This window comes from Dermacentor silvarum, chromosome 3, assembly GCF_013339745.2.
Source record: "Dermacentor silvarum isolate Dsil-2018 chromosome 3, BIME_Dsil_1.4, whole genome shotgun sequence".
Lineage (NCBI taxonomy): Eukaryota > Metazoa > Arthropoda > Arachnida > Ixodida > Ixodidae > Dermacentor > Dermacentor silvarum.
Genome location: NC_051156.1, coordinates 83,546,576 through 83,574,535, shown reverse-complemented (window position 1 = coordinate 83,574,535; position 27,960 = coordinate 83,546,576). Strand labels below are relative to the sequence as shown.

The following is a 27,960-nucleotide window of genomic DNA, read 5'->3' as shown; positions in this document are numbered from 1 at the left end:
CAATATGTTAGTTTTTTTATTTTTCGCAAAATACAAAAACATAATTTCATGGCCTTTTTGTAGGCTCTAAAACATGCACTCCATATCAGATACTTTGCGAAAATTTGAATGCTTCGGCTCGGATGTCCTTCCAGAGATCCATAAAGGATGACACCGTCTCTGCCTCAATAATCCTAGCTTCCATGCGTCGGAGCAGCTCTGGTGTGAAGTGCTCTTTCCAGCCTCCAACTTTTGCAGTTCGCACTAGGCTGTATTTCGTTTGATCTCCTTCGTAGCCCTGCTTGCAGGTTACCGTGTTTCGTTCGAACACCTCTTTCCAGTGAGGATTGCGACTTTCGCGAAAGTCGACGACCACGACACTTCTCATGCTCTCGGGCTTGGAGCTCTCCAGCATCTGATGAAGCAATCTTTTGTCCTCTAATAAAGCTCGCCCATAGCGCTCCCCCAAAAAGTGCGCTACCTTGAGAATCACGTCACGAGTGTCCTTCTTCATTTCTTCGTAGGTCACGAAGAGCACGTTAGGCTCCTGCCTGAGGTTGTAAGCAGACGCCACGTGCTCGAAGTAGTCGCCGTACCCAAAGTTCCCGCTGACAAACACGTTGACAAAGTCTTCGAACGTGGCATCCTGGTACTCGTACGAGCTGAGGTTGGTCACCATGTGATACATCGAAACGCAGACGTCCCAGGGATTCCGAGCAACGTAAATGTACTTTCCTTCTTGGCTCACGGTGTCCTTACTCAGGGGCAAGTGCGTGGCAAATGTTCTCACGGCGAGAGATGACTTCCAGCCCTTGATATCCATATACTCAATGAAGCGGTATTCCTTAGCGAACTCATCGTACGTGGTCATAGGCTCGCCTTGTCTCAAAATGAGCTGGACAATGTACATCATCCAATGTGTACCACTCTTCGGAAAAGTTGTCTGTACCACGTCTCCCTTTTGCGGTCGGAACTTGAGGTTTTCTCGTAGCATGTCTGGAACTATGCCTGAGCACCTAGGTACTCCATCTATTACTTGGTGCACTGGCTTACGGAGGTCCATTTTTCGTAGTTCCCTGTGAAAGAGCAACGTATTATTAGAAACAAGGCAGTCGACATACATTTCATTCGAAACTTTTAGGATTGGTTGGGATGCCTCTTCGTCAGAAGTCAGACTAGAATAAGGTGTTATCCAAACATTTTAAATATTGCCACAGACACGTATTGACCGCAAGACACGTAAAGGGAGAAAGTTCTGCTTGTTTCGAGCAGTTATGAATGATTGCAGTTCTTGACTATCGTCATCATTATGTCAACTTAAAAAAATGCTTCTCATATATAACAGTTATTGCACATGCTCAGTACGTGACGGCGCAGATCAGTACTCTGAGTGCCATATATTCCCCAAAGTGTTACAATATATTTTTGCGGCAATGTCAGGCCTACAAGGCTCAAAACAATTTAGCATGCGCTTTCCCTGACGCGGCCTATACTACTTTATATGCACCGTTATTCCTGAATGTAACTTTGTTCCTACTTAGTTTACATGAGGAACACACAGGCACTTTTTAAAACGGTAGACGTGCCGGTTAAAATAAATGATTTACCTAGGCACCACACGGCTACTTCGCTCTTGAAAAATGCTAATCCGTTTCGTTTTGTGTCATCTCATATCGGGATTTGACAATATGACGAGATTCTGGCACTGTTTTGTGCCTCCTCTACGCCAGAAAAGGCAACATATAGCTAACTCTAACCTCTTTACATTGTCGCACTCTCTAACATAACTATGCACTCATATGTCAGAATGAGCCTTAATTTGCGGCCGTGACACCTTTGTTTGAAGCTTTCAGGAGTTTAGTCCTGTAGCAATAACATTAGATCAAAAACTTATATCCTGAGAATTCGATAGGAACGGTCGACAAGATATTTGAGATCCTGACTTCTAACCATCCAAATATTGCCATATTTATTCTGTCTTTCTAGGCACTTTTTCACCTATCCAGCAGGTTTATTGCAGGGTAGAAATTTTCGCTGTGAGGCTGGCTATTAATCTGTATGCTGTAGTGGCCTTACATGCCAATCATCGCGACTTGGAAGAGATCACTGCTTTCTTGAGAGTATCTAAATCCTGTATTTTGAGGGAACAATAATGCGGCACCAACTGCGTATCTTGTGACCGGGCGCAAGGGGAACTGGTGACTCAATCTCGCACGCGAAAGGAGGAAAGCGGGAAGGCTGCTCCAAGAGGGAGGGGGTGCGGCTTCTACACTGCCAGCAACTGCGTACTGGTACTTTGCACGGTCGCGCGCACCGTATCTTGAAAGCGATCTGCACACGGCTCCTACTTTTGTATGCGCTGTGCTTTCGCAACACCACCTAAATAGCAAAAGGCCTACGCACTCCGATCCATGACGTTATGCTACCTGGCCCGACTGCCATAGAATCTAATCAGCATGCTCCTGCGTAAGCAACAGTAATTTTTGATGTCACCGTTTTCGTCCCGCCAGGCTTGGCAATGGATATTTCGAGCAAGTAGCATGACGTCATAGATTGGAGTGCGTAGGCTTGTGCTCTCTAGGTGGTGTTGGCTTTCGCCACTCAGTTTTCGTTGAAGCGATAGACCGCACGAACCTTCGCTCGCTGGTGCTGCCGCACTTGCTCACGCCAGCGTTTTGACAGCGGTTGCCTGCGGTCATCGAGTGTGATGTGTTCATGTTTGCTTGTGCGTGCTGAAACCTTGCTTGTTAGTTCAGTTAGCGAATGTGTCCAAGTATATACAGCCGATAAAACTACTATCCTTACTCTGTATAGCTCTCTACTAATTTGATCGCAATTGATGCTTCGCCTTTCGGCCGAAACTGAGACTTTTTTAAAAAAAAACATGCGCAAACTTGAGCGAAACAATTTAGCTCGCATGCGTGTTCAGAACGTACAACCAAACAAAATCGCTTGCGAATTAGTCTGTCATGCTCCACCAAGCAATGAGAGACGCCATAATTATGCTGTGTTACTCGTTGCCTCTAAGGCAGCGCTGCTTGTAAGCGTGAATTTTCCTTAGATTGCAATACGTGTACAATAAAGTACCAGAACCTATAAAATGCAAAGAATGCGAGTTTAAACATTAAGTGTGCCGTACTTAGTATCAGCCGACTTGCGTTGAGTGATGCGTGGTCACGTCGGTAGACTATAACGTTAGAACAAAGGATTCACCAAAGAGCGTCGCGGCGTTCCGTTCCTCTCTCCCTTTCTGTCCTATATCCTTTTTTCAGACCGCGAAAACAATGCTAAACTCGAAAACTATAAAGCGCGGTCTGTTCAATTCCACGAAAATCTCATTAGAAAATCTGGGTGCTTGTCAGTTCGTTTAATTTTAAATTGCATGATTAAAGATGACACACAACAATATCTGAACGCAAGGGAAACCTCACCTAAGTGAGGCTTGCATAGGGTCTTGCCTTGCTCAGCTACGGTTCTGACGAATGATGGTAAGCATGAAGTAGCGGGTTCGACTCGCGGCAGCGGCAATTCAATGGGGTAGGAATGCAAAAAAAAAAACAATGGTGTATCGTGCTTGGGTGCGTGGCAAGGAACTCCAGATAACCAAAATTATACCACATTTCCTCCACTAGTACTTCCCTCACAACTCAGTGTGCTGTTCCGGGATACTATCCCCCACAATTTATATTAAACCTACTCTCCGTGCTGCAGCCTTCTCTATCGGCTCACTGATTTTCAATAAAGTTCCAGCTTTCCCGTGGGCCCTTCGCCTTGTTACAATATGCTAGATGCATTTTGCATTATATGTTTAACTAGCTTAACTTGATGCTTTATTCACCACGCATATTGTATATGTCAGAAACAAAACAAAAACAATGCGGTCTTGTGCTTTCAGGATAGAAGGCTAAAACTTAAATTTAGACAGTTTGTACACTGATATAGCTTCTACCGGGAATTCTGAAGCACAGCGTCCTTTAAAGAATCCGATGCTTCTTGCAGGTTATGTTAATGTCACGTGGTGTAGCAGGCCTGTTGATAAAGACGAGAGCACTCAAGATGATCGGTACGCCTTTTTCGGGGTTCTTCCTACTCTCTCGCTAGCGCTAATTGAGCTCATAAGGCCTGAATGTATTGTACGTTTTCACTTCGGCCTAGGTGACAATACATGCGAAGCTTATGTGCGCGGCCACTGCAAAACAAGCAAGCGGACTTATTGACCTCTCTATGCTTACCAACAGCCAAACTTCAAGTAGAGCACCACTCTGCTGCCCAATAAAAAAATCTAACAGAGCAAAAAACATGTACATATGCAGTGGCTCATAAGTATCTATAAAACTCACCGGCCTAATATCCATATCCTTTTACCATGTAGTCGTTCGGCATGTACCACTGATTTTGTAACCATTCTTGGTCACTCGTTCATAATGGGTAGGCATCACTGTGACGCAAGAGGTACAGCATCCATAAACATAGCTAGATATGCGTTGTACTGGTATGTGCAAACGCATATCGTAACCATTCTTCCCTCCAAAAGCATCATGCATCCGAATTCGTTCTCGCGACGTCCATCCGTAGAAGTCTCACACTGTATACAAGCCTGACTAAGCATAAATTTGCTACAGTTTATTCTTGTGTAGTTGATAAACATAAACATTGCATGCTATTATACGTTCCACGGGGTAGATGTAAACACCATTGTATGCATTGCCGTTAGCTGTATAGCTTATAATCAATCATTTCACTAAATCTTCGTTTAACATATGGCTTCCGACAAGTGCGTTCAATCTGCATAGTATTCGTTGCTGCGCCCACTTTAAGAGAAAACTTCTTCATTGTGTATAATTTCACGATCATTGACGATATTAACTTGTCTCTACAGCATGTTCGCTAACGTAGGTATAAACGCTCACCTGTTGTCCCTTGAAGGATTCCAAAAACACCACAATGATCAAGCACTATTGTACGCAGGGAGGAGAGCCGTTTTCCCGTCGTACCCTCCTATGCTGCTCAAAAGAGGCTGACTTTGTAAAACCAAATGAGCACATACAGAAACTCAAGTGCTCTAACGAGAAGCACTTTATTTTTTAACAGTGTCTCCATCCCACACGGCAGTTTGCAATGTCGTTCGCGAACAATCACTGGCAATGTTTCAACGATACACCTCCTGTCTGAAAGCCTTGGAACTTGTCGGATTGGGTTCTTCGAGTGCTCTCGCAAGCCAACCAGGCAGCTTTGTTTAATATCCATCCCTTTTTTCTTTCTTCTTTATCTCGAAGGCTCTTCTCCGCCGATGTGATAAATTTTCTGATTTGTTCATCATCTCCACGTACTGATAACGGGACAATTCTACTATAATACGTAGCAAACATGAAAGAGAAAGGCCTGTCTACATTTCCTTTCGCATAAAATAGGCTGAAGTATGGTAGCGCACTTGTAGGCTGTTTCTGAAAATAATTCTAAATAATTTATTGTAACGAGAAAAACGGGCTCAGCCAGAAATGTCTAGCACATAGTCAGATAGATCGATAATGTTTCTTTATTTTTTTAATCACGTCTTAATTCTAACCTCAACTTATAAAAAACGGTGATGTTTCATGACGTTTGGTAACTCGGTTGTTCGTTGTCTAGTGAGTGAGTGAGTGAAATAACATTATTGAGGTCCAGAGAAGACGCAGGGGACACCCCGCGCCACCCGACTAGTCCCACGTAGGGACCGGCAAGCCGAGCTTGACGGCCCGATCGCGGGCACTCTGGACGGCCAGGGTTTGGTCGTAGTGAGGCACGATTTATCGGCCAAGTTATTGCTGTATCTATCGATTTAGGTTATGAGAAAGGTATATTGAAGCGCTCAGTAAAAACCTCGATCGCCTGGCAATCTGTAACATGTGGCGCAAACCTAGGTAATGAATATTCAAGCAGCACAAGGTGGCGCAATCCAGGAGTCGAACCCAAGATATCTTGCCAAACAACAGCTTGCTGTGGCCAATCAGCTACTTTTTGGCTGCCACCTGCGGCACTACCAGTATTTGTAATAGGCTTATTGGTCGATACAAGACCTCATCAAGGGCATCTGGCGTAGGGAGCTTCTCTGAGAGCCCGGGGCAATTCGGGACTACAAACCAAGGATGCACACTGGGTGCTTTACTTGAGCGAACATATTGACTTAGAAGTACACAAGAGGCAAGGCTAACGGCATAATAAGGCAAAAGCTATAGGTGTCTATTTTGGTGGTGCCATTGCGGGGTTATGTCGAAACTGCGCCATGATGAAAAATGACCGACGCTGCAAAAATGCGCGGCTCGACGTCACATTTTCCAGAGCCGTTCCTGTAAACAAAGTAAATTAGTGGCTTTGAAAAGAAAATTTGGTACATTTCGGTCAGGGTAGGAATCGAACGCGGGCCTCCCGGGTGCTAGACGAACACGCTTCCCTGAAGCCAAGCCAAGGCTGCTCCACAGTTCTGGCTTACTAAAGATGTGCCTAGTGCGTGCGTAATTGCACTCGTCACATGACCGGCTACTCACTGACTAAAGTTGTGGCCTAGTGCGTGCACTAACATATTGCACTTTCATCATCGTCATCTTCAGCCTATATTTAGGTCCACTGCAGGAAGAAGGCCTCTCCCTGTGACCTCCAATTACCCCTGTCTTGCGCTAGCTGATTCCAACTTGCGCCTGCAAATTTTCTAACTTCATCGGCTCACCTAATTTTCTGCCGTCCTCGTCTACGTTTCCCTTCTCTTGGTATCCATTATGTAACTCTAATCATCCACCGGTTATCCATTCTACGCATTCCATGACCTCCCAGCTCCATTTTTCCGCTTAATATCAACTAGAATATCAGCTATCCCCGTTTGCTCTCTGATCCACACCGCTCTCTATCTGTCTCTTAACGTTAGGCCTAACATTTTTCGTTCCATCGCTATTTGCGCAGTACTTAACTTGCTCTCGAGCTTCTTTGTTAACCTCCGAGTTCCTGCCCCATATGTTAGCACCGGTAGAATGCAATGATTGTACACTTTTATTTTCAACGACAGTGGATAGTTCACAATCAGGATTTGGCGATGCCTGCCGTATGCACTCGAACCCAATTTTATTCTTCTTTAAATATGCTTCGTATGATCAGGGTCCCATGCGAGTAGTTGACCTAAAAAACATACTCGACCATTCGATTTTCTTCTTGTTGCTACCAGTCAGCATTTGGCAATGCCTGCCGTATGCACTCCAACCCAACATTATTCTCCTCTAAATTTCTTTCTCATGATCAGGGTCCCCTGTGAGTAATAGAACTAGATAAACGTACTCGTTTACAGACTCGAGAGGCTGACTGGCGATCATGATATCTTGTTCTCTTGCCAGGCCATTTAACATTATCTTGTACTTCTGCATGTTAATCTTCAACACCACTCTCACACTTTTTCGATTAAGGTCCTCAATCATTTGCTGTAATTCGTTCCCATTGTTGCTGAATAGCACGGTGTCATCTGCAAATCGAAGGTTGCAGATCTGCAAACCGAAGGTTGCTGCTAAGCCTTCGCAGTCAAAGAATTTGAATACTTCTTCAAAGCATGCAGTGAATAGCATTGGAAAGATTGTGTCTCCTTGACATACTCTTTCCTTGATTGGCAACTTTCTATTTTTCTTGTGAAGAACCAAAGTTGCTGTGTTATCCTCGATATTTGCCAAGATATTCACGTATGCTTCCTGTACTTCTTAATTACGCAATAGCTCTATGACTGCTGGTATCTCGACTGATTCAAATGCTTTTTTTTAAATCTGTGAAAGCCATATAGAGAGGTTGATTGTACTCCGCAGATTTCTCAATTACCTGATTGATCACATGGATATGATCTATCGTAGAATACCCCTTCTTGAAGGCAGCCTGTTCTCTTGGTTGACTGAAGACAAGTGTTGCCCTGTTTCTATTGGAAATTATCTTGGTGAATATCTTATACAATACTGAAAGCAAGCTAATGAGTCTATAATTCTTCTATTCTTTAACGTGTGCCTTCTTATGGATGAGTATGTTGGCATTCTTCGATCTTTCTGGTGCACTTGAAGTCGTGAGGCATTGCGTATAAAGTGCCGCAAGCTTTTCAAGCATGATATCTCCTCCATCTTTAAATAAATCGATGGTTATTCCATCTTCTCCAGGAGATTTTTCCGTGGTCACGTCTTTCAAGGCCCTTCTAACTTCATCGCTAGTTATAGAAGGAGCCTCTGTGTCCTGTTCATCAGTGATTCGAATGAAAATAGCTTGGCTGCTCTGGGAACAGTACAGATCAGTATAGAATTCTACCGGTGCTTTTACTATGTCATCGAAATTGCTGATGATATTACCCTGCTTATCTTTCAGTGCATACATGTTGCCTTGTCCCATGCCAAGTTTTTCTTCTCACTGATTTCATGCTGCGTCCACATTTTCCTGCTTCCAGAATTTTTTCCGCGTTATAATTTCGGATATCCCTTACTTTCTTCTTGTTGATCAGTTTCGACAGTTCAGCGAATTCTATTTGATCGCTGAAGTTTAACACTTTCGGTGCGCTACACTTACTGATATGAATACGGGGTGTTTGACCTCAACCCGAAGGTGCCCCCACCTCAATAGGTGCTTGGGGCACCACATGGGAAATGACCGCCATGGAGCGGCCCAGACACCACTTTACTTCCGTGCTCACGTTGGTTTTCGACGGGAATTCAGGGCGCAGGCTCCTTTCCCAAGCGTATCACCCCTGAAGGAAGCCGAGCGCCAGGACGTGGTACGCTTGTACCCTTTTGAACCAGTGGGTGCCCGGCGGCGGTGGCATCGAACCCACAGCCTCCCGCAGCCGAGGCGGGCGTTCTACCACTAGGCCACGGCTGCGGCCTCTTGTCCAACCACAGACGGCCTTGTAGCAGACACCAGCCACCACTTTATTTCCGTGCTAACGTGTGGTTTTCGACGGGAATTCAGGGCGCAGGCTCTTTCCCAAGCGTATCACCCCTGAAGGAAGCCGAACGCCAGGCCGGGGTACGCTTGTACCCTTTTGAACCAGTGGGTGCCCGGCGGCGGTGGGATCGAACCCCACAGCCTCCCGCAGCCGAGGCGGGCGTTCTACCACTAGGCCACGGCTGCGGTAGGTACTACGTTAAGTATTCATATCTGGCGTTCAGGAGGTCGCCTTAGTGCCAAACGGTAATTCCCCATTGTGGCTCGTTATGTCTGCCAAGAAGTCCAACCCCGATTTCATAACTTTATGCAGTACCAATATGTCTTAGAAAGATGTCTAATGCTGATTGTATAACTTCATCTATTACTTAATGTGCAGCAGAAGAGGGAAACACCTTCCAAATAGTTTTTTCTTTCTTGTCAATGTTTTTTAAATATGGCACATTACAATAGCCAGTCACAGTATTTCCTAAATACTAGGCAGGCGTCGTGCGCCTTTGGATGGCGCCTGCCAGCCTGGTACTCTTATTTCTCCCATGTCCTTTTGTACACATGTTTTGAATTTGAATAAAAAATGATAATAATATCAAGAGTATTTATAGCCTGATATCTGACACACAGATGAAGATGTTCATGAAGATCTCATGAAGATGTTGAATTAGCGATGAGAAAGGTGTAAGCTCAGTATACTGTATTCATGGGCGACTTCAATGCAAAAGGGGAGAAAAAGGCTGGTGAGCAGGCAATTCGCAACTACGACATCGATTCTAGAAACGCTAGAGGAGAGACGTTGGTAGAATTCGCGGAGAGGAATAGGCTTCGAATAATGAATACCTTCTTCAGGAAGCGCAGCAACAGGAAGCGGACCTAGAAAAGCCCTAATGGAGAAACAAGGAATCGCATATATTTCATACCCTCTGCTGATCCCAGCATAGTGCAGGATGTAGAAGGCTTAGGTAGGGTAAAGTGCAGTGACCATAGGTTGTGAGGCCTAGGATTTCTCTCAATATAAAGAGAGAAAGAATAAAACTAGTCCAGAAGAAACGGGCCAACCTAGACGCAGTAAGGGTAAAAGCAGACCAATTCAAGCTGGTGCTCGCAAACAAGTATGCAGCGTTAGAACAGGAATATGAAGACAACATAGAGGTAATGAATGAAAGCCTAACTAGGCTGATTTGAGAAGCAGCAATTGAAGTGGGAGGTAAGGAACCAAGATAACCAGTCCCAAGTAACAAAGGACCTAATAAAGAAAAGCCAAAACAATCTAGTGTCAAACTCAAGAGATCAGATAGAATTCGCTGAACTGTCAAAACTGATCAACAAGACGAAAGTAAGGGATATTCGAAATTATTACGTGAAAAAGATTGAGGAAGCAGTAAAATATAGACGCAGCATGAAATCAGTTAGAAGAAAACTTGTCATAGGACAAGGCAAGATGTATGCACTGAAAGATAAGCAGGGTAATATCATCAGCAATTTCGATAACATAGTAAAAGCGACGGGAAAATTCTGCATTGACCTATACATTACCCTGAGCAGTCAAGCTACTTTCATTAAAAGTAGTGATGAACAGGATATAGAGGCTTCTTCCTTAACTAGCGATGGAGTTATAAGGGCCTTGAAAGACATTACCAGGGGAAAAGATGCTGGTGAAGAAGGAATAACAGTCGATTTTATCAAAGATGGAGGAGATATCATGCGTGAAAAGCTTGCGGCCCTTTATACGCAATGCCTCATGATCAAGTGAACCAGAAAGCTGGCAGAACGCCAACGTTATACTAATTCATAAGAAGGGAGACCAAGTGAACCAAAAAGCTGGAAGAACGCTAACGTTATACTAATTCATGAGAAGGGAGACGTTAAAAAATTAAAGCCTTATAGACGCATTAGCTTGCTTTCACTATTGTATAAAATATTCACCAAGATAATTTCTAATAGAATCAGGACAACACTTAATTAACTTCAGTCAGCCAAGAGAGCAGGCTGGCTTCAGGAAGGGATGTTTTACGACGGATCATATTCATGTTATCAATCAGGTAATCGAGAAATATGAGGAGTACAATAAACCTCTTTATATGGCTTTCATAGATTACGAAAAGACATTTGATTCAGTAGAGATACCAGCAGTCATAGAGGCATCGCGTAGTCAAGGAGTACAGGAGACATGCGTGAATATCTTGGCAAATATCTACAAAGATTCCACAGCTACCTTGGTTCTCCACAGGTAAGTAGAAAGTTGCCTATCAAGAAAGGGGTCAGGCAAGGAGACACAATCTCTCCAATACTATTCACTGCATGCTTAGAAGAAGTATTCAAGCTTTTAGACGGGGAAGGCTTAGAGTGAGGATCAGCGGCAAACATGTCAGCGACCTTCGGTCTGCAGGCGACATTGTCCTATTCAGCAACAATGGAGACGAATTACAACAAATGATTGAGGACCTTAACCCAGAAAATGTAAGAGTGGGGTTGCAGGTTATTATGCAGAAGACGAAGTAATGTTCAATAGCCTGGCAAGGGAACAAGAATTCAGGATCGCCAGTCAGCCTCTAGAGTCTAAAAGGAGTACAGATATCTAAGTCAATTACTCACAGGCGACCCTGATCATGAGAAGGAAACTTACAGAAGAATAAAATTCGGTTGAAGTGCATACGGCAGGCATCGCCAAATCATTACTGGGAGCTTACCGTTGTTGTTGAAGAAAAGTGTACAATCATTGCGTTCTACCGGTACTAACATATGCGGCAGAAACTTGGAGATTAACAAAGAAACTCAAGAAGAAGTTAAGTACCGCACAAAGAGCGATGGAATAAAAAATGTTTGGCCTAAATTTAAAAGACTGGAAGAGAGCGGTGTGGATCAGAGAGCAAACGGTTAAAGCCGATATTCTAATTGATGTTAGGAGGAAAAAATGGAGCTGGGGCGGCCATGTAATGTGTTCCGACAACGTTCCATCCGACGTTCTGAGTCGCGTCAATGCCGTTTCCACGTTGACGTCGGAGCCTTTCATCATCGATGTCGACTTACTCACCTGTCAACAGCGTGACGACACCGAACTTCGTACATTCCGGGATTTGTCAAAGTCCCTGAAATTGGAGGACATCGTTGTGACTCCAGATGGTACATCCGTCGTCTGCGACACTTCTACCGACACACCTATACCATACATTCCGGCATCCCTTCGCAGACATCTATTCGAAACCGTGCACAACCTGTCGCATTGTGGCATACGCGTGACACAGAAGCTTGTTTCCAGTCGTTTCGTTTGGCCTCGGCTTAACGCGCAAGTTAGCCATTGGGTTCGCTGCTGTTTGTCGTGTCAACGCTCTAAGATCCAGCGTCATCCCATTATGCCTGCCAAATCTTTTCTTCCACTGGATGCTCGTTTTGACACCGTACACCTGGACCTCGTGTTGGCCCTCTGGCACCTTTGAAAGGTTAGAGGTACATACTGACATGCATCGACCACTACACACGGTGGCCCGAAGCTACACCTATATCTGACATCTCAGCGCCCACTGTTGCAGCAGCTTTCGTGTCTGCATGGATTGCAAGGTTCGGCTGCCCAATCCACAATAGTCACCGATCGCGGTCGGCAGTTTAACATGGCACTATTCAACGAGCTACTCAAACTTACTGGGAACGACACATTTTCGCACGACTGCTTACCACCCGCAGTCGAATAGACTGGTTGAACGTTCTCACAGGCATCTTAAGGCCTCCCTTATGGCGCATGAATTGCCCGAGAAGTGGGTTCTACATTTGCCTCTCGTCTTACTTGGCATCAGAGCCACACCAAGAGCGACCTTGGTTGCTCCTGTGCTGAGCCAGTCTATGGCACTCACCTATGCTTTCCATGCGATATCTTTGTCGCCACCAGCAAAACACCGGTGCCATCACCAGCCGACTACGATGCCGAACTGCAAGCTTTCTTCAGCCAGGTACGCCCCGTGCCTACACGTTCATAGGAAGCAAGGTCTCCATACGTTTCTCCCGCACTCACCTCAGCTACCCCACGTTTTCGTGCGTAACTGTGCCGTGCCGAAGCCTTTGCAGCCACACTACTCCGGACCACATTGTGGTGTCGAGCGTCTTCGACGACTTTTAAGTGAACGTCAACGGTCGATCAGACACAATTGCCTGGAACGCCTCAAACCCGCCTACATAGAAGCAAACCGCGCCATGGGCCCACCAATGTGCGACGCAACCCTGCTGCATCCATCGACGCCGCCTTCGTCCGTGACACCCAAGACAAACGCCAAGACACGCGTCGTCACGTGGACTTTCCATCGTTCGTCGAACTTTCCTCCTCTTTAGGTGGGGGGAAGGAGCCTTCTGTAGCGGCAGCAGCATCGGCGTCGCATGAAATTGCGTAGACGCTCGCGTCTACACGAGGCACGAGCGGCAGGAAGCGCCGGCACGGGCTAGCGTTCCGAGGCAGATTAAAAATGCTACCCTAAAAGATCGAGTGTCGCTTTTTCCTCTATCACGAGAGCCCTGAGACTTTACCAGTCTACGTGGTCGCTCGTCGCCACAGTTCTTTCACAAGTATATAAGTTTACAATGAAATTCCAGAAAAACGGTCAATACAAACTTTCTCGATCGCCAACGGGAAAGAAATACAATGTGGGTGCTGACGAGGTTTACTGTCTTGTGCATGTTTTGGGGCTTTCCGTCACTGCCCGAAACGATGTTAAGGTATTGGACGCAGTCTTCTTTCTCTTTTGAGGAGTACCGTTGCTCGGCTTTCATTTTGATTTCACTCTGAACGTGTTTTGTCTGAGAAAGTTTCCCTTGTGATATGACGATTTATTAGACGTCTCACGCAATCGAGGCAGTCCACGAACGCTGATGGTGCGCACAGCGACAGACGCAAGAGCACTTCTTCCTCTTCTTCACTACAATGGCCCCGGGAGAGAAGATGAGCCATCCTGGCGACCTACGGCGTAGGTAGGATCAGGGGGTCATAGTATGGCTTAAGTCGGCTGACATGAACCGTGTCACGTCCGCGATGTCTAAGGTCGTGTGATGGCGTCACAGGCTCGACAACGTAGTTGACAGCCGAGGTACGGTCGATGACGCGGTAGGGACCATCATAGCGTGCAAGAAGTTTGGTTGAAAGGCCAGGGCTGTGAGGTGGGATCCACAACCAAACAAGGGAACCAGGCGGAAAATGTGGTGTAGGCACGTTACTGTCATGCCGCAGCTTTTGGCGACCTTGGGCGGCGGTCGTAAGGGTACGGGCGAGCTGCCTACAGTCCTCTGCGTATTTGGCGGCTTCAGACACTGGCGTGCATTCAGAAGCGTCGGGTCGGTATGGGAGCAGGGTGTCCATTGTACACGAGGGCTCGCGGCCATATAACAGAAAGAATGGCGAAAAGCCAGTGGTAGCTTGTGTGGCGGTATTATAGGCATACGTGACGAACGGCAAAACAGTGTCCCAGTTACTGTGGTCCGAGGCAACGTACATAGTCAACATGTCACCGAGTGTGCGGTTGAACCTCTCTGTCAAGCCGTTCGTTTGCGGGTGGTAGGCGGTAGACTTGCGGTGAACGATGCTGCATGCAGCGAGAAGGGCTTGTATTACTTCGGACAGGAACACACGCCCCCGGTCGCTGAGCAGTTCGCGTGGTGCTCCATGTCGAAGAACGAAGTTCCGCAAGATGAAGAAGGCAACGTCACGCGCAGAAGCCGCCGGAAGTGCGGCAGTCTCGGCGTAGCGCGTCAAGTGGTCGACGCCTACAATTATCCATCGGTTACCCGAGGAACTGTAGGGAAGTGGCCCGTATAGGTCTATGCCGACGCGATCAAATGGCCGGGCCGGGCAGGGGAGCGGCTGTAACTCGCCAGGAGGGCGCTGTTGAATTTTACGCCTTTGGCACGCCGTGCAAGCGCGTACGTACTGGCGCACGAAGTGATACATGCCGTGCCAGTAGAAACGCTGCCTCAGCCGAGTGTACGTTTTCAGAACGCCGGCGTGACCATTATGAGGAGCGTCATGGAAATAAGCGCATATGTCAGTACGCATGTGTCGTGGTATCACAAGCAGCCATTTGCGACCATCAGGCAAATAATTTCTGCGGTAAAGGACGTTGTCGTGGACAGCAAAGTGAGCGGCTTGGCGACGAAGTGTTCGAGAAGAGGGTGTGACGGAGGGATCGTGGAGGAAATTCAGCATAGTTGAAAGCAGGGGATCCTTACGCTGCTCGGCCGGCATATCAGCGACGTTGATCGTCGACATGGATGCGAAGGGCGTTGACACTGAAGCCACATCGGAAGGTAGCGGTGATCGGGAAAGCGCATCGGCGTCGGAGTGCTTTCGGCCCGATCGGTAGACAACGCGGATGTTATATTCTTGTAAGCGAAGTGCCCAGCGGCCGAGGCGACCTGACGGATCTTTCAACGAGGACAGCCAGCAAAGGGCGTGGTGGTCGGTAACAATGTCAAAAGGGCGACCATATAGGTACGGACGAAATTTGACGAGAGCCCAAATAATGGCCAAGCACTCTTTCTCTGTGACAGAGTAGTTGGCTTCTGCCTTCTTTAAAGTGCGACTCGCATATGCGACGACGTACTCGTCGTAGCCGTCTTTCCGTTGCGCTAGGACTGCACCAAGTCCGATGCCACTGGCGTCCGTGTGTAGCTCTGTGGGCGCTGTCGGATCGTAGTGTCGAAGAATCGGCGGCGAAGTAAGTAGACGACGTAGTTGCTTGAAGGCGTCGTCACACGAAGTTGACCACGCGGAGATGCCGCTGCTAGCCGTAAGCAAATTGGTCAGTGGTGCGATAATAGTGGCAAAATTGCGCACAAAACGCCGAAAGTAAGAGCAGAGCCCTATAAAGCTGCGGAGTGCCTTAAGAGTGGTGGGCATCGGAAACTCTGCGACCGCGCGAAGCTTGGCTGGGTCAGGAAGTACACCATCCTTCGAAACAACGTGTCCCAATATTGTTAACTTGCGGGCAGCAAAACGGCACTTTTTGATGTTGAATTGGAGGCCGGCAGAGGTGATACACGTCAGGATCTCACGCAAGCGAACGAGGTGCGTCGGGAAATCGGGCGAAAACACGACAATATCATCAAGATAGCATAGACATGTTTTCCACTTGTAGTTACGAAGGATAGTGTCCATCATACGCTCGAAAGTAGCGGGCGCGTTGCAGAGCCCGAATGGCATTACGGTAAATTCATACAAGCCGTCGGGCGTGACGAAAGCGGTCTTCTCACAGTCGTCTTCAGCCATCGGCACTTGCCAATAGCCGGAGCGAAGATCCAAAGATGAGAAGTACTCCGCGCCTTGTAGGGAGTCGAGGGCGTCATCTATCCGAGGCAGCGGATACACATCTTTACGAGTTATCTTATTGAGCCGACGGTAATCCACACAGAAGCGTATTGAGCCGTCCTTCTTGCGTACTAATACTACAGGAGACGCCCAAGGACTCTGGGAAGGCCGAATGACGCCACGATGCAGCATATCGTCGACTTGCTCGGTAATGATTTGTCGCTCGGCTGCCGACACGCGGTATGGCCGCTGGCGTAATGGTGGATGGGAACCAGTGTGGATGCTGTGAGTGACGGTCGCCGTACGTCCCAGGGATGGTTGGTCGCAATCAAACGACGAGCGAAAATTCTGAAGAAGCGCGAGGACTTGCTGGCGGTACGCAGGTGGGAGATCGGCGTCCAAGGCAGATTCGAGAACGTCTGACGACGACGACAATGATGATGATGATGCGCACAGCAATGGAGAAGTGAGGGCGTCGAGCTCATAACAGCCATGTCGTCGGAAGTATCGAGAATGTGAAGCGGGTCAAGGGGCTGAACACGACCAAGGGATTCTCCACGCAGTAAGGTCACAGGGGATTGAAGCGGGTTACACACAAGCATAGTGGATAATCCAGATACAGTGTTGAGGACGGCAAATGGTAGAGGGAGAGCCTTGCGACGTAGAAAAATAGGCGATGGTGTAAAAAGCACCGTAGCGTCTGGCGCGGCGGAACAAGATACGGGCACAAGAACCGACATTTCGGGTGGTATGTTCGTATCGGAGACAACTGTGAGCTTGGCGGCTTTACTTTCAGAAGGGTCAGGCAGCGAGGCTTCGGAAAGCGGGAAAAGCGCCACTTCGGCCCGAGCACAGTCGATGATGGCACGATGGTGAGACAAGAAGTCCCAGCCAAGAATGATGTCATGTGAACATGAAGGAAGCACGAAAAATTCAACAACATAAACTACGTCGGCAATGAGCACTCTTGCGGTACATTGAGCGAGCGGTGCTATATGCTGCGCACTCGCGGTACGCAGTAGCAAACCAGACAACGGCGTGGTGACCTTGCGGAGCTTACGACAAAGCTTTTCGTCCATAACAGAAACCGCAGCCCCAGTATCAATAAGCGCAATTGTGGCGGTTCCTTCAACCAAAACGTCCAGTAAATTGTGTGGCGACTGTGCAGGCCTTGTAGAAGTCGCGAAGCTGGCAGTTCGTGCCTGCAGAACTGCAGCAACTAGTTTCCCTCGCTAGGTGACTGGCGACGACGTAAGGGGGAAAGCGAGCGACGACGTGGTGACGGAGAACGATGGTTGCCGAAAGGGCGTCGAGAAGACGGCGGATACTCTGGGTCGGGATGCATGGAATGGCCGGTAGCATCGTGGGAATATCCATACCCAGGCGTTGAGACAGCAGGGTTAGAAGGTGGCATGCGACGATGGCAGAAGCGCGCGACATGGCCGGCGAAACCGCAAGCGAAACATATGGGTCGGTTGTCGCGTGTGCGCCAAGGGTTCTGAATTGGGCTTCGAGGCGGAATAGGAGGCGACACGGGAGTTGGCACTGCTTGAGGTCGCACTGTCGCAGGAAATGCGAATGTCGGCGGCGCAGGTCGCGCTGCGACTGCGGCATAGGTCAGAGGTGCCGCCACGGGAGGACATGGTTGAGCCAAAGGTAGCGAGTCGGCAAGTTCCTCGCGAATGGCTCTCCTAATGGGAGCAGCCAGAGATGTGTCAGGCTGTAGGGGTCGATCGCTGAGAGGCAGCATAGACAGTTGGCGCGCCACCTCCTCACGAATAAAATCCTTAATCTGAACGGAGAGTGAGGATTCAGGCGAGGAGTTGGAGGGAAGCGTGAGGCCCGAGAGAGAGTGGCCGGGTGCAACAGCGCTGCGCGCAAGGACCCTCTGGCGACGCAGCTCATCGAAGCTCTGGCAAAGAGTGACGACAGCTGCGACAGATGAAGGGTTTCGCGCGAGAAGCATTTGAAATGCATCGTCCTCGATGCCCTTGAGGATGTGCTTCACCTTGTCCTCTTCACTCATGGTAGAATCGACGCGGGCGCAAATATCGACGACATCCTCTATGTAGCTGGTGTACGTCTCGCCGGGCTGTTGAGCGCGCTGGCGTAGACGCTGTTCAGCACGGAGCTTTCGTAAGGCTGGGCGGCCGAAGACTTCCGTGAATGCTGCCTTGAAAGCGGACCAGGTTTGGAGGTCCCGCTCATGATTGCGGAACCAGAGGTTCGCAACGTCAGCAAGATAGAAGATGACGGAACGTAACTTCGTCGGGTCATCCCACTTGTTGTTCTCACTGACGCGCTCATAGGTAGAGAGCCAATCTTCCACGTCAGTCTCACCGGCTCCGCTGAAGACGGGGGGGTCCCGCTGCCGCTGGACGGCACCGCAAATGATGGGCGCGGCGGAAGCTGCTGGCGGATTGTCGGTAGGCTCGAGCATGGTAGCGGCTGAAGCAGTCGGCAACGTTCGGCTGCGAAGTTCCAGGGTGAGGTCGGGGATTGCAGCACCTTCCACCAAATGTGATATGACGATTTATTAGACGTCTCACGCAATCGAGGCAGTCCACGAACGCTGATGGTGCGCACAGCGACAGACGCAAGAGCACTTCTTCCTCTTCTTCACTACACTTGAACAAACACAACCATTCTACATCTCCTTTCTTTTATTCACCTGTGTTGCAACGTAGTATAATGTCGGAATGAACATTACATATATGCTTTGAGGTCCACTCAACCGCTCACCCGGCAAACCTCTGTCTTAGAAGGAAATTAGCTGACAGGACAGATCCAGCCACAGCTACATCTAACACCTTCACGCAAGAGGTTTTAGCGACATGTATTCGCAAATGGGATTTGTGCCGAAACCCTCGTAATCGCTTTTGTCAAGTAATAATGGCCATATTCTTCTGATTTATAGGCTCAAGTAAGCCTATGAGCTCCCGGCATTCAATTATGTAGGGGTTCAGTACGCATTTACTTTTGGTGCTAGCAATCCAGGTGTGTATTACTCACTTCCGTATTTTTTTTTGCGTCGCTTCTGCTCTATGCTGCGTTTGATGGCTTTCGCAACCACTCCAGAATGTCATGCGGTAGAATTTATATGAAGCGTGGCGCGCGCCATGCACCAGACATACCATCGCACCAAGGATTACTAAAGACATGTCATAATGTCCAACGTATAACTCGGACACGTGAACCACGCTAATACACCCAAATTGCCGCACGTATGTTGTTGAAAAACCGCATGTATCGAGCAACGCTAAATCTCGCGCTGCTATAGATGACTCAGACAGTTGACAAGAACTTTATTTCCTTGATTCGACTCTAATTTCTTTGCAGTATCCCAATCTCGTTCATATGATAGTCGTGCCCACATTTGGAGCACGTCTAGAATCTATCCGAAAGGTACGATCTCGTCTGTATGAACGTGACACACTGAAATATTTCCTTCTGCTCATAATGTGATCTCGTTAAAGGTGTAAATCGGAACAAAGAGAGTAGCGCGACATGCAAAACTGTCGTGGGCCGGGAACCAGACGATGTGGTGATACATGAGAACTAGGCTGTGTGCTTAGACACTTCGAGAATACAGTGCTACAGCGTTCAATATGCGTGCTTAGTATGCAGCGCTAAAGCGTCTACGAAGTGAATTTTCGCTGCGTACGCGAAAGAGTGCATACACTCCTTTAACCCGCGGATGAACTGGACCGCTGGCTTCCGGTCGAGGCATTGCCTTTGTTGTAGTTATGATCTGTGCTTCTGTTCGATTAATTCGTCTTGTCAACAGCTAGCACAGATGCCGAGTAGTCTTTGATACCGGACCTAAACACTACTTTATGTAGCATGTATCGAGCAACAGAAAGCCTAAATCGGGAGTTTTTCGCGCTGCTAGTTCACCCTATAGTTTCTGGCAGTGTTTGAGGTTCCACGCCTTGCCTAGCCTGCCTGTTATAATCTAATTATAATATTTGAGAAGTTGCCTGATTAATTAGGACTAATTATATAATTAGGCGAAATTAAGAAATAATCTCAGTATCTCCAAGCGATGGCAAACAGCGTTACCTTGATTCTGTCCAGCTACGTGGCACTTCCATATTTTTAAATCTTAGTGCGTGATAGTGGGACACCCTCTAAATCGCTGCTCGAAATGTATGTAGCTCGGAGACCACGCATGTTTCATGCAATATTTTATCTGCATGGTGAAAGTTCCGTTTCCAGTACTTTCTTCGTTCTTCGTCTCGCGGAACATTGAATAAGGATGCCTTCGGTGCGTCTTTCACGCGGCTGCGCCCCGTACGGCACTATAGCACGAAACAATAGTTACGGCGACGGTTAGGCATTTTCGCCTAAACGGGACACACGTCTGTAACGTGAGCGACACGCAGAAACAGGCACTATATGGAAAGAAAGCCGGCAGTAACCAACGAAGTCGCAGCCAACCGACCGCTACTGCAGCATAGAACAAAGAACCACCCGCACGCGAGACTGCGAAACGGGCGGGCGGACTGGCGAGTTCAGGAGCAAGCTGCTGCAGCGCCTCTAGCGGGGGCATTGGCAGGCGACAGCGGCCGCGTCAGCGGAGAGCATAGGAAGGATGGGCCAGTGAACACACTAGAAAAGCTTCTACAACACTGTAGTTCGCCCTGAACTCAGGGTCGACGGCTCTTCACGGACGTTTGGCCTCAACATCGCGCTCCCGCAACTCGGGCTTCGCGGCTCTTCGCTGGCATTTCGCCTGAGCTTCGGAAACCCTCTCGCTAGAATTGGCACGTCGACGACGAGCCCTTTCCCGAGCGAGTTCGCGGCGCCGTTGCTCAAACGCAGCCTACTCCTCGGCGGAACGCACCACGCGGGGCCTTCCCATCCGGCGCCGAGACTGTTCTGAGGCGAGGGAAGCCTGGCGGAGCACGCCAACCCCCTTCCGTTCTCTTTCCCTCTCCGCGACACATTAAACTTCCCTGATTTTTGTCGCGTGCGTCACCTGATCTAGCGCCGGCTCGCTTTCCCCGCGCCTGCTCTACTCTCGGAGCAGCCGGATTTTTTAGCGTGACCCACCACCACCACCACCACCGACACTTTTGAGGCCATAGAAGCTTCGCTTGAAAAGGTAGCCCCTGATTTTGAACACAATTCGGATTTACACCCGCAAGCAAAAGTATACGGAGCACAGAGCTACCGCAAAAACTGAAATTCTTCATCATTAACTTACATAAACTGAAATTGACAACTGTACTGGAAAGTTCGCAATGCCAAGTTTGAACTGCAGTCTCTAATTTCACGTTACATTCAAAGGCAGAGGAGAAAATCAGCTTTAACGCGCAATCCCTGCTCCGCATAATTTTGCTCACGGGTGCACCTTAGCCGTCAAAGTGGTCGTCCTAATTGCAAATGGGAAAAAAGACATCGTCTGAGCCTAATGCACAACCGCTCGAGTCACTTTGCTCATAAGCTAGCTTTTTTATAGTTTATTTATTTCCGGTTTTCAGTTTGGAACGTAACCACTTTCCTACTCCAATACATCATTGAAGATCACGGTCGTTGTCATTCAGTAAATGCTTGGGGACATTTATGAAGTGCTCATCTGTGTATGCTGGTTAGTGATGGTCATGCCACCGTGGTTTTTCTTTGCTGTGGCCTTATGTACTCGATATAAGCGCCAAATCTACGCATAGTGGCGCCATGATGTTGGGCCGTACAAAAGAAAGAAAACTTCGTGACGCGTACGGACCGTCATGACGAAACAAGGAGTGTGACATGTGATTCAAGGGACCTAAAAGTTACTGCTACATTAAACTTGTTGACAACGCACACCAGCGAGTGCCATAGGATTTTGCCGCGAAATTACATAGCGCACATTGTGCTTAGACAAGCAGAACAAACAGACGCCTTGTCTTGCACTCGCCTATCTTCGCGTCAGAGTCCACGCGGCTGGCTAGCGTAGGCATTTTCTGATAGGTGTTTGAAAATGCCAGAAAATCCTCTGTGATCGTTATTACAGGTTCACCATTACTACCTCACATAATTTACAAGCCAATGATAAAACTTTGGAGCTGTTTAGGCTACTAGGAATGAAGTGTAGGGTCCGTCGGCGATTCACGTAAATAACTTACAAGTACGCTTACATGAGGAAAGGTAATTTGGTCCTGTAAGGTGCCTGCGTTGCCTAAAGAAAATTGGCTGCAATGCAAGTCTGCTGAAGGACAACCCTATTGTAGAAGTGCCGGAGCAACGCTTTTTATTCGGAACTCTCGAAAGCATTTTTCGCTTCATCTCGAATGTCCTTCCAGAGGTCCATGAAGGAAGATTTCTTTTCTGCCTCAAGAATCCGCTGCTCCATGCGCCGGAGGAGGTCAGGTGTAAAGTGCTCCTTCCAACCTCCTACCGTGGCTTTTCTCACCAAGGCATACCTATTCTCGTCTCCTTCGTAGCCTTCCTTGCAGGTAACCTTTCTTTGCTTCACCATCGCGTCCCAGTGAGGGTTCGGGCTGCCATTCATATTAATCACCACCACGCATCGCATGTGATCTGGCTGTGACCTCCGCAGGAGCTCTTGAAGCAGCGTTTCGTCATTTTCGAAAGCACGGCCATATCGCTCTCCCAAAAAGTACGCCAGCCTCAGCACAACCTCTCGCGTGTTCTTCTTCAATTCTTCGTAGGTTACGAAGAACACATTCGGTTGTTCCCTGAGATTGTAACCCGATGCTACGTGGTCGAAGTAGTCCCCGTAACCGAAGTTGCCATTCAGAAAAGTATCCACGAACTCTTCGAAAGTGCCATCCTGGAAATCAAAGACACTCAAGTTGCTCGCCATGTGGTAGAATGAGACGCAGACATCCCATGGATTACGGGCGACGTAGATATACTTTGCTTCTTCTGTCACTGGGATTTTGTCCAGGCCAGGTGTGTAGAAAATGTTCTCAGGGGTAGAGACGAGTTCCAGTTCTTGATGTCCATGTACTCCAAGAAGCGCCATTCTTTACTGAACTCGTCGTGTGTGGTTATCGGTTCTCCTTCCCTCAGGATGAGCTGTGTAATGTACATCAACCAATGCGTCCCACTCTTCGGAAAAGTAGATTGCACGACGTCTCCTTTCTTCGCTCTGAATTTAAGATTTTCTCTCAGCCTGTCTGCATTTATGTTGATGCATCTAGGCACTCCGTCTATTATTTGGTGGGCCGGTTGTCGGTGCTTCATTACCTTCGGGTGTTCCTGAAAGCGATGACATCACTTTGTGATTACGAATGTTCTTTCAGTGCATGTTGTCTTTATTTTCACATCTTTCTTTCAATCTAGTCATTATTTATAGCTGAACCAAGCCACCAGGTTCTTAACGTTATTCTCATAATTTCCCAACTAAGGGCTGTTTGCGAAACGTTGATGGTCTTTCGAGCTCATTGGATCATACTGTATCGTGCTGCTATGCTTTGCTAATACTTGTTACCCGTAAAAACAAAATAAGAATAATGGGTAGAAACGCTGTAATACTAATTACCCGTTTTCTCATAGCGCTGGCGAAAAAGATATCTCACAATGGCTGTTTCACGAATGTCTATGCATAGCCTCTAATGTATTACGAATGCAACTTCTGACTCGAAATCTCACAGGTTCGCCTGAAAGGAGAGCACATATAGATATAGCAAAGCACTAGACGACTACATGAAGTACGTTTCGAGTTTTATCGGTCATATAAATGCAGTAAACATTCGTGGATCAATAAATTATCAAACATTTTTTCACCTGTGACAAAAAAACCCAAACAAATCTCATTTGATGACCGTGAACCCTCGTTGTAACAAAGGTGGCGTGATGAGTGGCGGCAGTGAAATGAAACGCCTCGTGCTGCCTCTCACTTCAACGCATCTCTTAAACTTGACATTACGCGACCTCCTGCACTAAGCGCGCGGGAAGAAAGTACACATTAAGGCATCGTCCATCTCGGCTCACCAAATCTTGGCACCTGCCGCAGGTAACCTCCAAGAAAGCATGCCCTTGTCACGTGCACGCTCAGTTGCACCATGCGTAGCAGCGGTTGAGCTAGTGGAACATCTTATCGCACTTGGACTTTATACGGAACATTGCGGCGACGGTGAGGACGGCGGTGGTGACGGCGGCGAAAATTAACCTGCAGTGTCCCCATTTTCTATCGCCACAAAAATAGAAAAAATACTTGCAGAACGCCACCTTTCTTCATGTTACCTAGTTTTTGCGACGCAGTTAGGACAACGAAAACATTCATTCTGTACAAATGACCGCCACCCTTAAGAGGTTTTCGCCCCCGCGATAGGCAGAAGTCGCAGCCCATACACGACTTCCGAATAAGGAGTTAGTGGTGACTTCGCACCTCACGAGTTCGGATGTTCGTGGTTACCGAGTGTAAAAGGCAGAAAACGGAAGCGTGTTCATATTGTCCGCGTAGACGGGCCGCTTCGAGTCGACGGTCTTCACACAAGTTGGCCGCTCGCTCGTTTGCATTTCTGCCTTTCTCGAGATTTCAACGCCTATTGTGATGACTGCCCTGTTAAAAACGCCTTTAAATGTACAGCTGCGATGCCTGTTTTGGTTTTGTAGTCCCTACGCAACGGAAGGGGAAGAAAAGAAAGCAGCAGTGGTATATGCCCTCAGTCACACCGCTATCACCACTCATAATTAGGCGTGAGTCTTTCCGATAAGTTGCTCCTACGCGCGGCTCATTGCCTTATCACCCTTGCGGTTCGAGTCGAGAAGCTAGAAAACTGAGCAGCGAGTGACTGACCCGAAACGGTCGCTTTACGACCAAACACCAAAGCGACCATTGGGACCATCGCAAGCTTCGCGACTAATTTTGTCGTTGGTGGTCACTGACTGGCTGGTGCGAATAATCCTTTAGAATTACGTATAATCTTTAGTAACGGCCACACCCGTCTATGGGCCATACTTCAAGTTGGCGGCTAAACGTTTAGATGAAAAAAAAAATGTAGGCAGCCCTAACCTTTGACATAGGTGTCTCTTAGTGGAACTCCCACCTTGGCGTTAATTCTAATTACTCTTAATTATTCTAGACACTTCTGTAACTCAACTTGTTTGTAAGTAAACTGATTCTCTATATTACATCTATAATGAAACCCATGAATTCTGCACTGTACTTTTTTGTGATTTATTTTGAATTTCATCACCGGTCGTCTCAGGATGTGAACCGGAAGGGCTGTACAGGAAACGAGAATGTCACTCGATGCTCGTGCCACTAAAAAAAATCCAACCGGAAAGCAATCGCGTTCGGTGGGCTCAAGCCGCGCGCACGTATGAGCGAATTTTCGCGCGCGCTGCTAGATGGCGAGAGCTGCACTTTGACCTCGGACGTACTCTAGTACCGGGCGCGTGGTCACGACCATCTCCTCCGTGTTTCTCCGTGGCAGCGCTCCAGTGGCTGGTGCAATCTTTCATTTTCGCAGTTTGCATTTGCAGCTAGCTAATCGAGGCCCTCCGGCTCACCTGTCAGCTGCTCTGAGTGCGCAATGGGGAGCAAGTGTTTGATGGCGTGCGACGGCTACAATTACGCTCATGGTGGGCGCGTAGGCCGAGGAGCGCGGTAAGTGAGCAGCCGGCCGCAACTCCGGCGTCTCCGACAAGGGCATACAACGTGCACGGCCGAAGCGAAAAGGAGAGCTCGCTCCAAAAAAAAAAAGGAAGAAAGAAGTGTTCCATGGGAAAGAGCGCAAGTTCCCAGAACTCGTATTCAGAAAAATTACCCCAGTAGGCCTTTTCCCGCGTAAGGGCCGTTCCTTGGCAACATCGCGAAATAAATTACGGCTTTTACACGAGTCTATAGGGTATACGAGTTATGGAAAGCAAGGGATTGCTGGGAGCACTCAGGAAAAAAAGTTAACCATGGGCTAACTACATCTTTGTCATGCCTGAGCAATTGGCACTCCATCCATTTGCAAACAACTGGGTGAGCATTCTCAATACAGAGCAAATTACGATTACCGACACATGCCGTTAGAACCAGCGACGCTGTGCACGAATGCTGTACACAAAAAATAGCTTTGCCACAGTCAAGCAACAGTGACGATTAGAAAAGCACACACGAAGAAAACACCCTTATTGAGAAGTACTTGTAATGCAGAGTACGTGCAGGCAGATACCAACTATTCTTCGTTATAGGCCGCTACAAAAGAGCTGGGAAGTGAGTTGCGAAATCATGCCTACTGCTTCGGCTAGAGATCTCTACCTTTTTCATCATTACTTCGCTCTTCTTGGATATGTTATAGCGATAAGGTCATATATATATATATATATATATATATATATATATATATATTTACTGAAATTGCTGGCTCTCGCCGTAATTGTCCGTGTTTGTGGATTGGTGTTTGTCTTCGTAGTGAGTGAGTCCTAATAGTAGCAAATAGGTTCCTTAAATAGAATACTGTATATGTATTTTCGCTGCAGTACTAAGCAGCGCCACCAATTTAGCAACTTCAAACAAACCTTGCTGATGCCAGGTGTATCTCTTAGTGCACCGACAAAAGTAACTTCAAAGAAGAAATAGAAAGACATGCGTATTTCTAGACGCGTCCTTTATGAGATGACATTCAGAAGACACAGGTAGCTTACTGCAGTAACAGAACGAATGTTACGAGGGTAAAGTCATTCAGTGAAAACGCGAATTACTGCTCACCTCGTTTTGTTTCTCTTTGTATGCAGGACTCTTCAAAGCGAACGTCCGCCTGGTTCTTCGTCTGCGATGTTCTGGAAACTCCTAGGGGCGCCGCGTAAATTGGCTTTCTCTTTTATACGTCAAGCAAATGACGTCACCTTATTGTGATGGATGGCCTAGCCTCTGATACTTCAGTTCAAGGAAATGAATAGTGCGAGCATTCAGCCAGCGGCTGATCAGTAGGTTTATAGCGGACGGCTGCTTGGCTCATGACATCCTTCCTCCAAGTGCCAAAGTCACGGGGAAATTCATTATCACTGTGTCGGACGCTGCGAGTGTGCTTTCGTGGGCGATAGTGTGGCGAGCTCTTTTGTTCCGATTTGTTGTCTTTACTTGTCTCGCGATTACATGGTCGATAAGGTGTTCAAACAGACTCATGTACGTAGTGTGAAAAAAATAAAGCAGACTACAATTATCTGCTGTTGACTCATTTATTGTGACCGTAGGGTGATCTCACAGAGGGCGCCGTCGTCGTTTCTGCTGTGACCTTTAAACCTGGTTAATAGCTTCGAAGAATGTAGCTCTGTTAGATGTAGCTAAGGCCCTGACTTAGCGATAAATAGCAAAGAAAAATAAAAGTTTTCGCACACAATATGCGTAGAATGTGTTATAGTACAGATGATTGCACCGTGGACGGCATCCCAAGCAGCGCAATTGTTCCGACGCATGGTTCTGGAGAGATGATTGAATGTTCTCGTGGCTGTCATCTAACGCAAATGCACAGAACGACTAGAGATGGTGTTCAATAGTGTTAAACGTAAATGGTCTGAAGAAAACTGGAGAAACAGTCTTACAAGGAGAATCACGGCAGGCCAGCAGAAAATGATGAAGAGTGTTAGTTGGTTGGTTGGTTGATCCTCAGTGCACGGATGCAATCCGCTCTAGGGGATTGGCGATGATCCGGGTAGTGCACGTGCTCAAAGCGTAATAATAATTTTGAGGATTATTAATTCAATCAGAACTTGTAACTGGAACTTGCGAAATTAAATATTACCGGATATACTCGTAGATATGAAGCCCAAAGTATTAATATATTACAGAGAATAAAAATGGGAATAACAAAAGAAAGACGACACGAAAA

At 47.5% G+C, this 27,960-nt stretch overlaps 1 protein-coding gene across 1 annotated transcript; it reads right to left on the bottom strand.

Annotated features, from left to right (window-relative positions):
• Positions 1-26,952, bottom strand: LOC119445545 (3-beta-hydroxysteroid sulfotransferase). The gene is made up of 3 exons (XM_037709813.2): positions 26,841-26,952; positions 11,936-11,990; positions 1-1,055 (listed from the first exon to the last, which is right to left on the bottom strand). Exons 2-3 carry the CDS (start codon positions 11,968-11,970, stop codon positions 86-88), a joined length of 1,005 nt encoding a protein of 334 aa, XP_037565741.1. The 5' UTR covers positions 11,971-11,990; positions 26,841-26,952; the 3' UTR covers positions 1-85.
• Positions 26,953-27,960: the final 1,008 nt, after the last annotated feature.

What these genes read in the sequence shown, in the direction of transcription:
- LOC119445545 (XM_037709813.2), bottom strand. Translation starts at nt 11,970, where the DNA reads ATGTACGAAGTTCGGTGTCGTCACGCTGTTGACAG. An exon ending in TGTCGTCACGCTGTTGACAG is followed by an intron (nt 1,056 to 11,935) that starts GTGAGTAAGTCG and finishes GCTCTTTCACAG; the next exon opens with GGAACTACGAAAAATGGACC.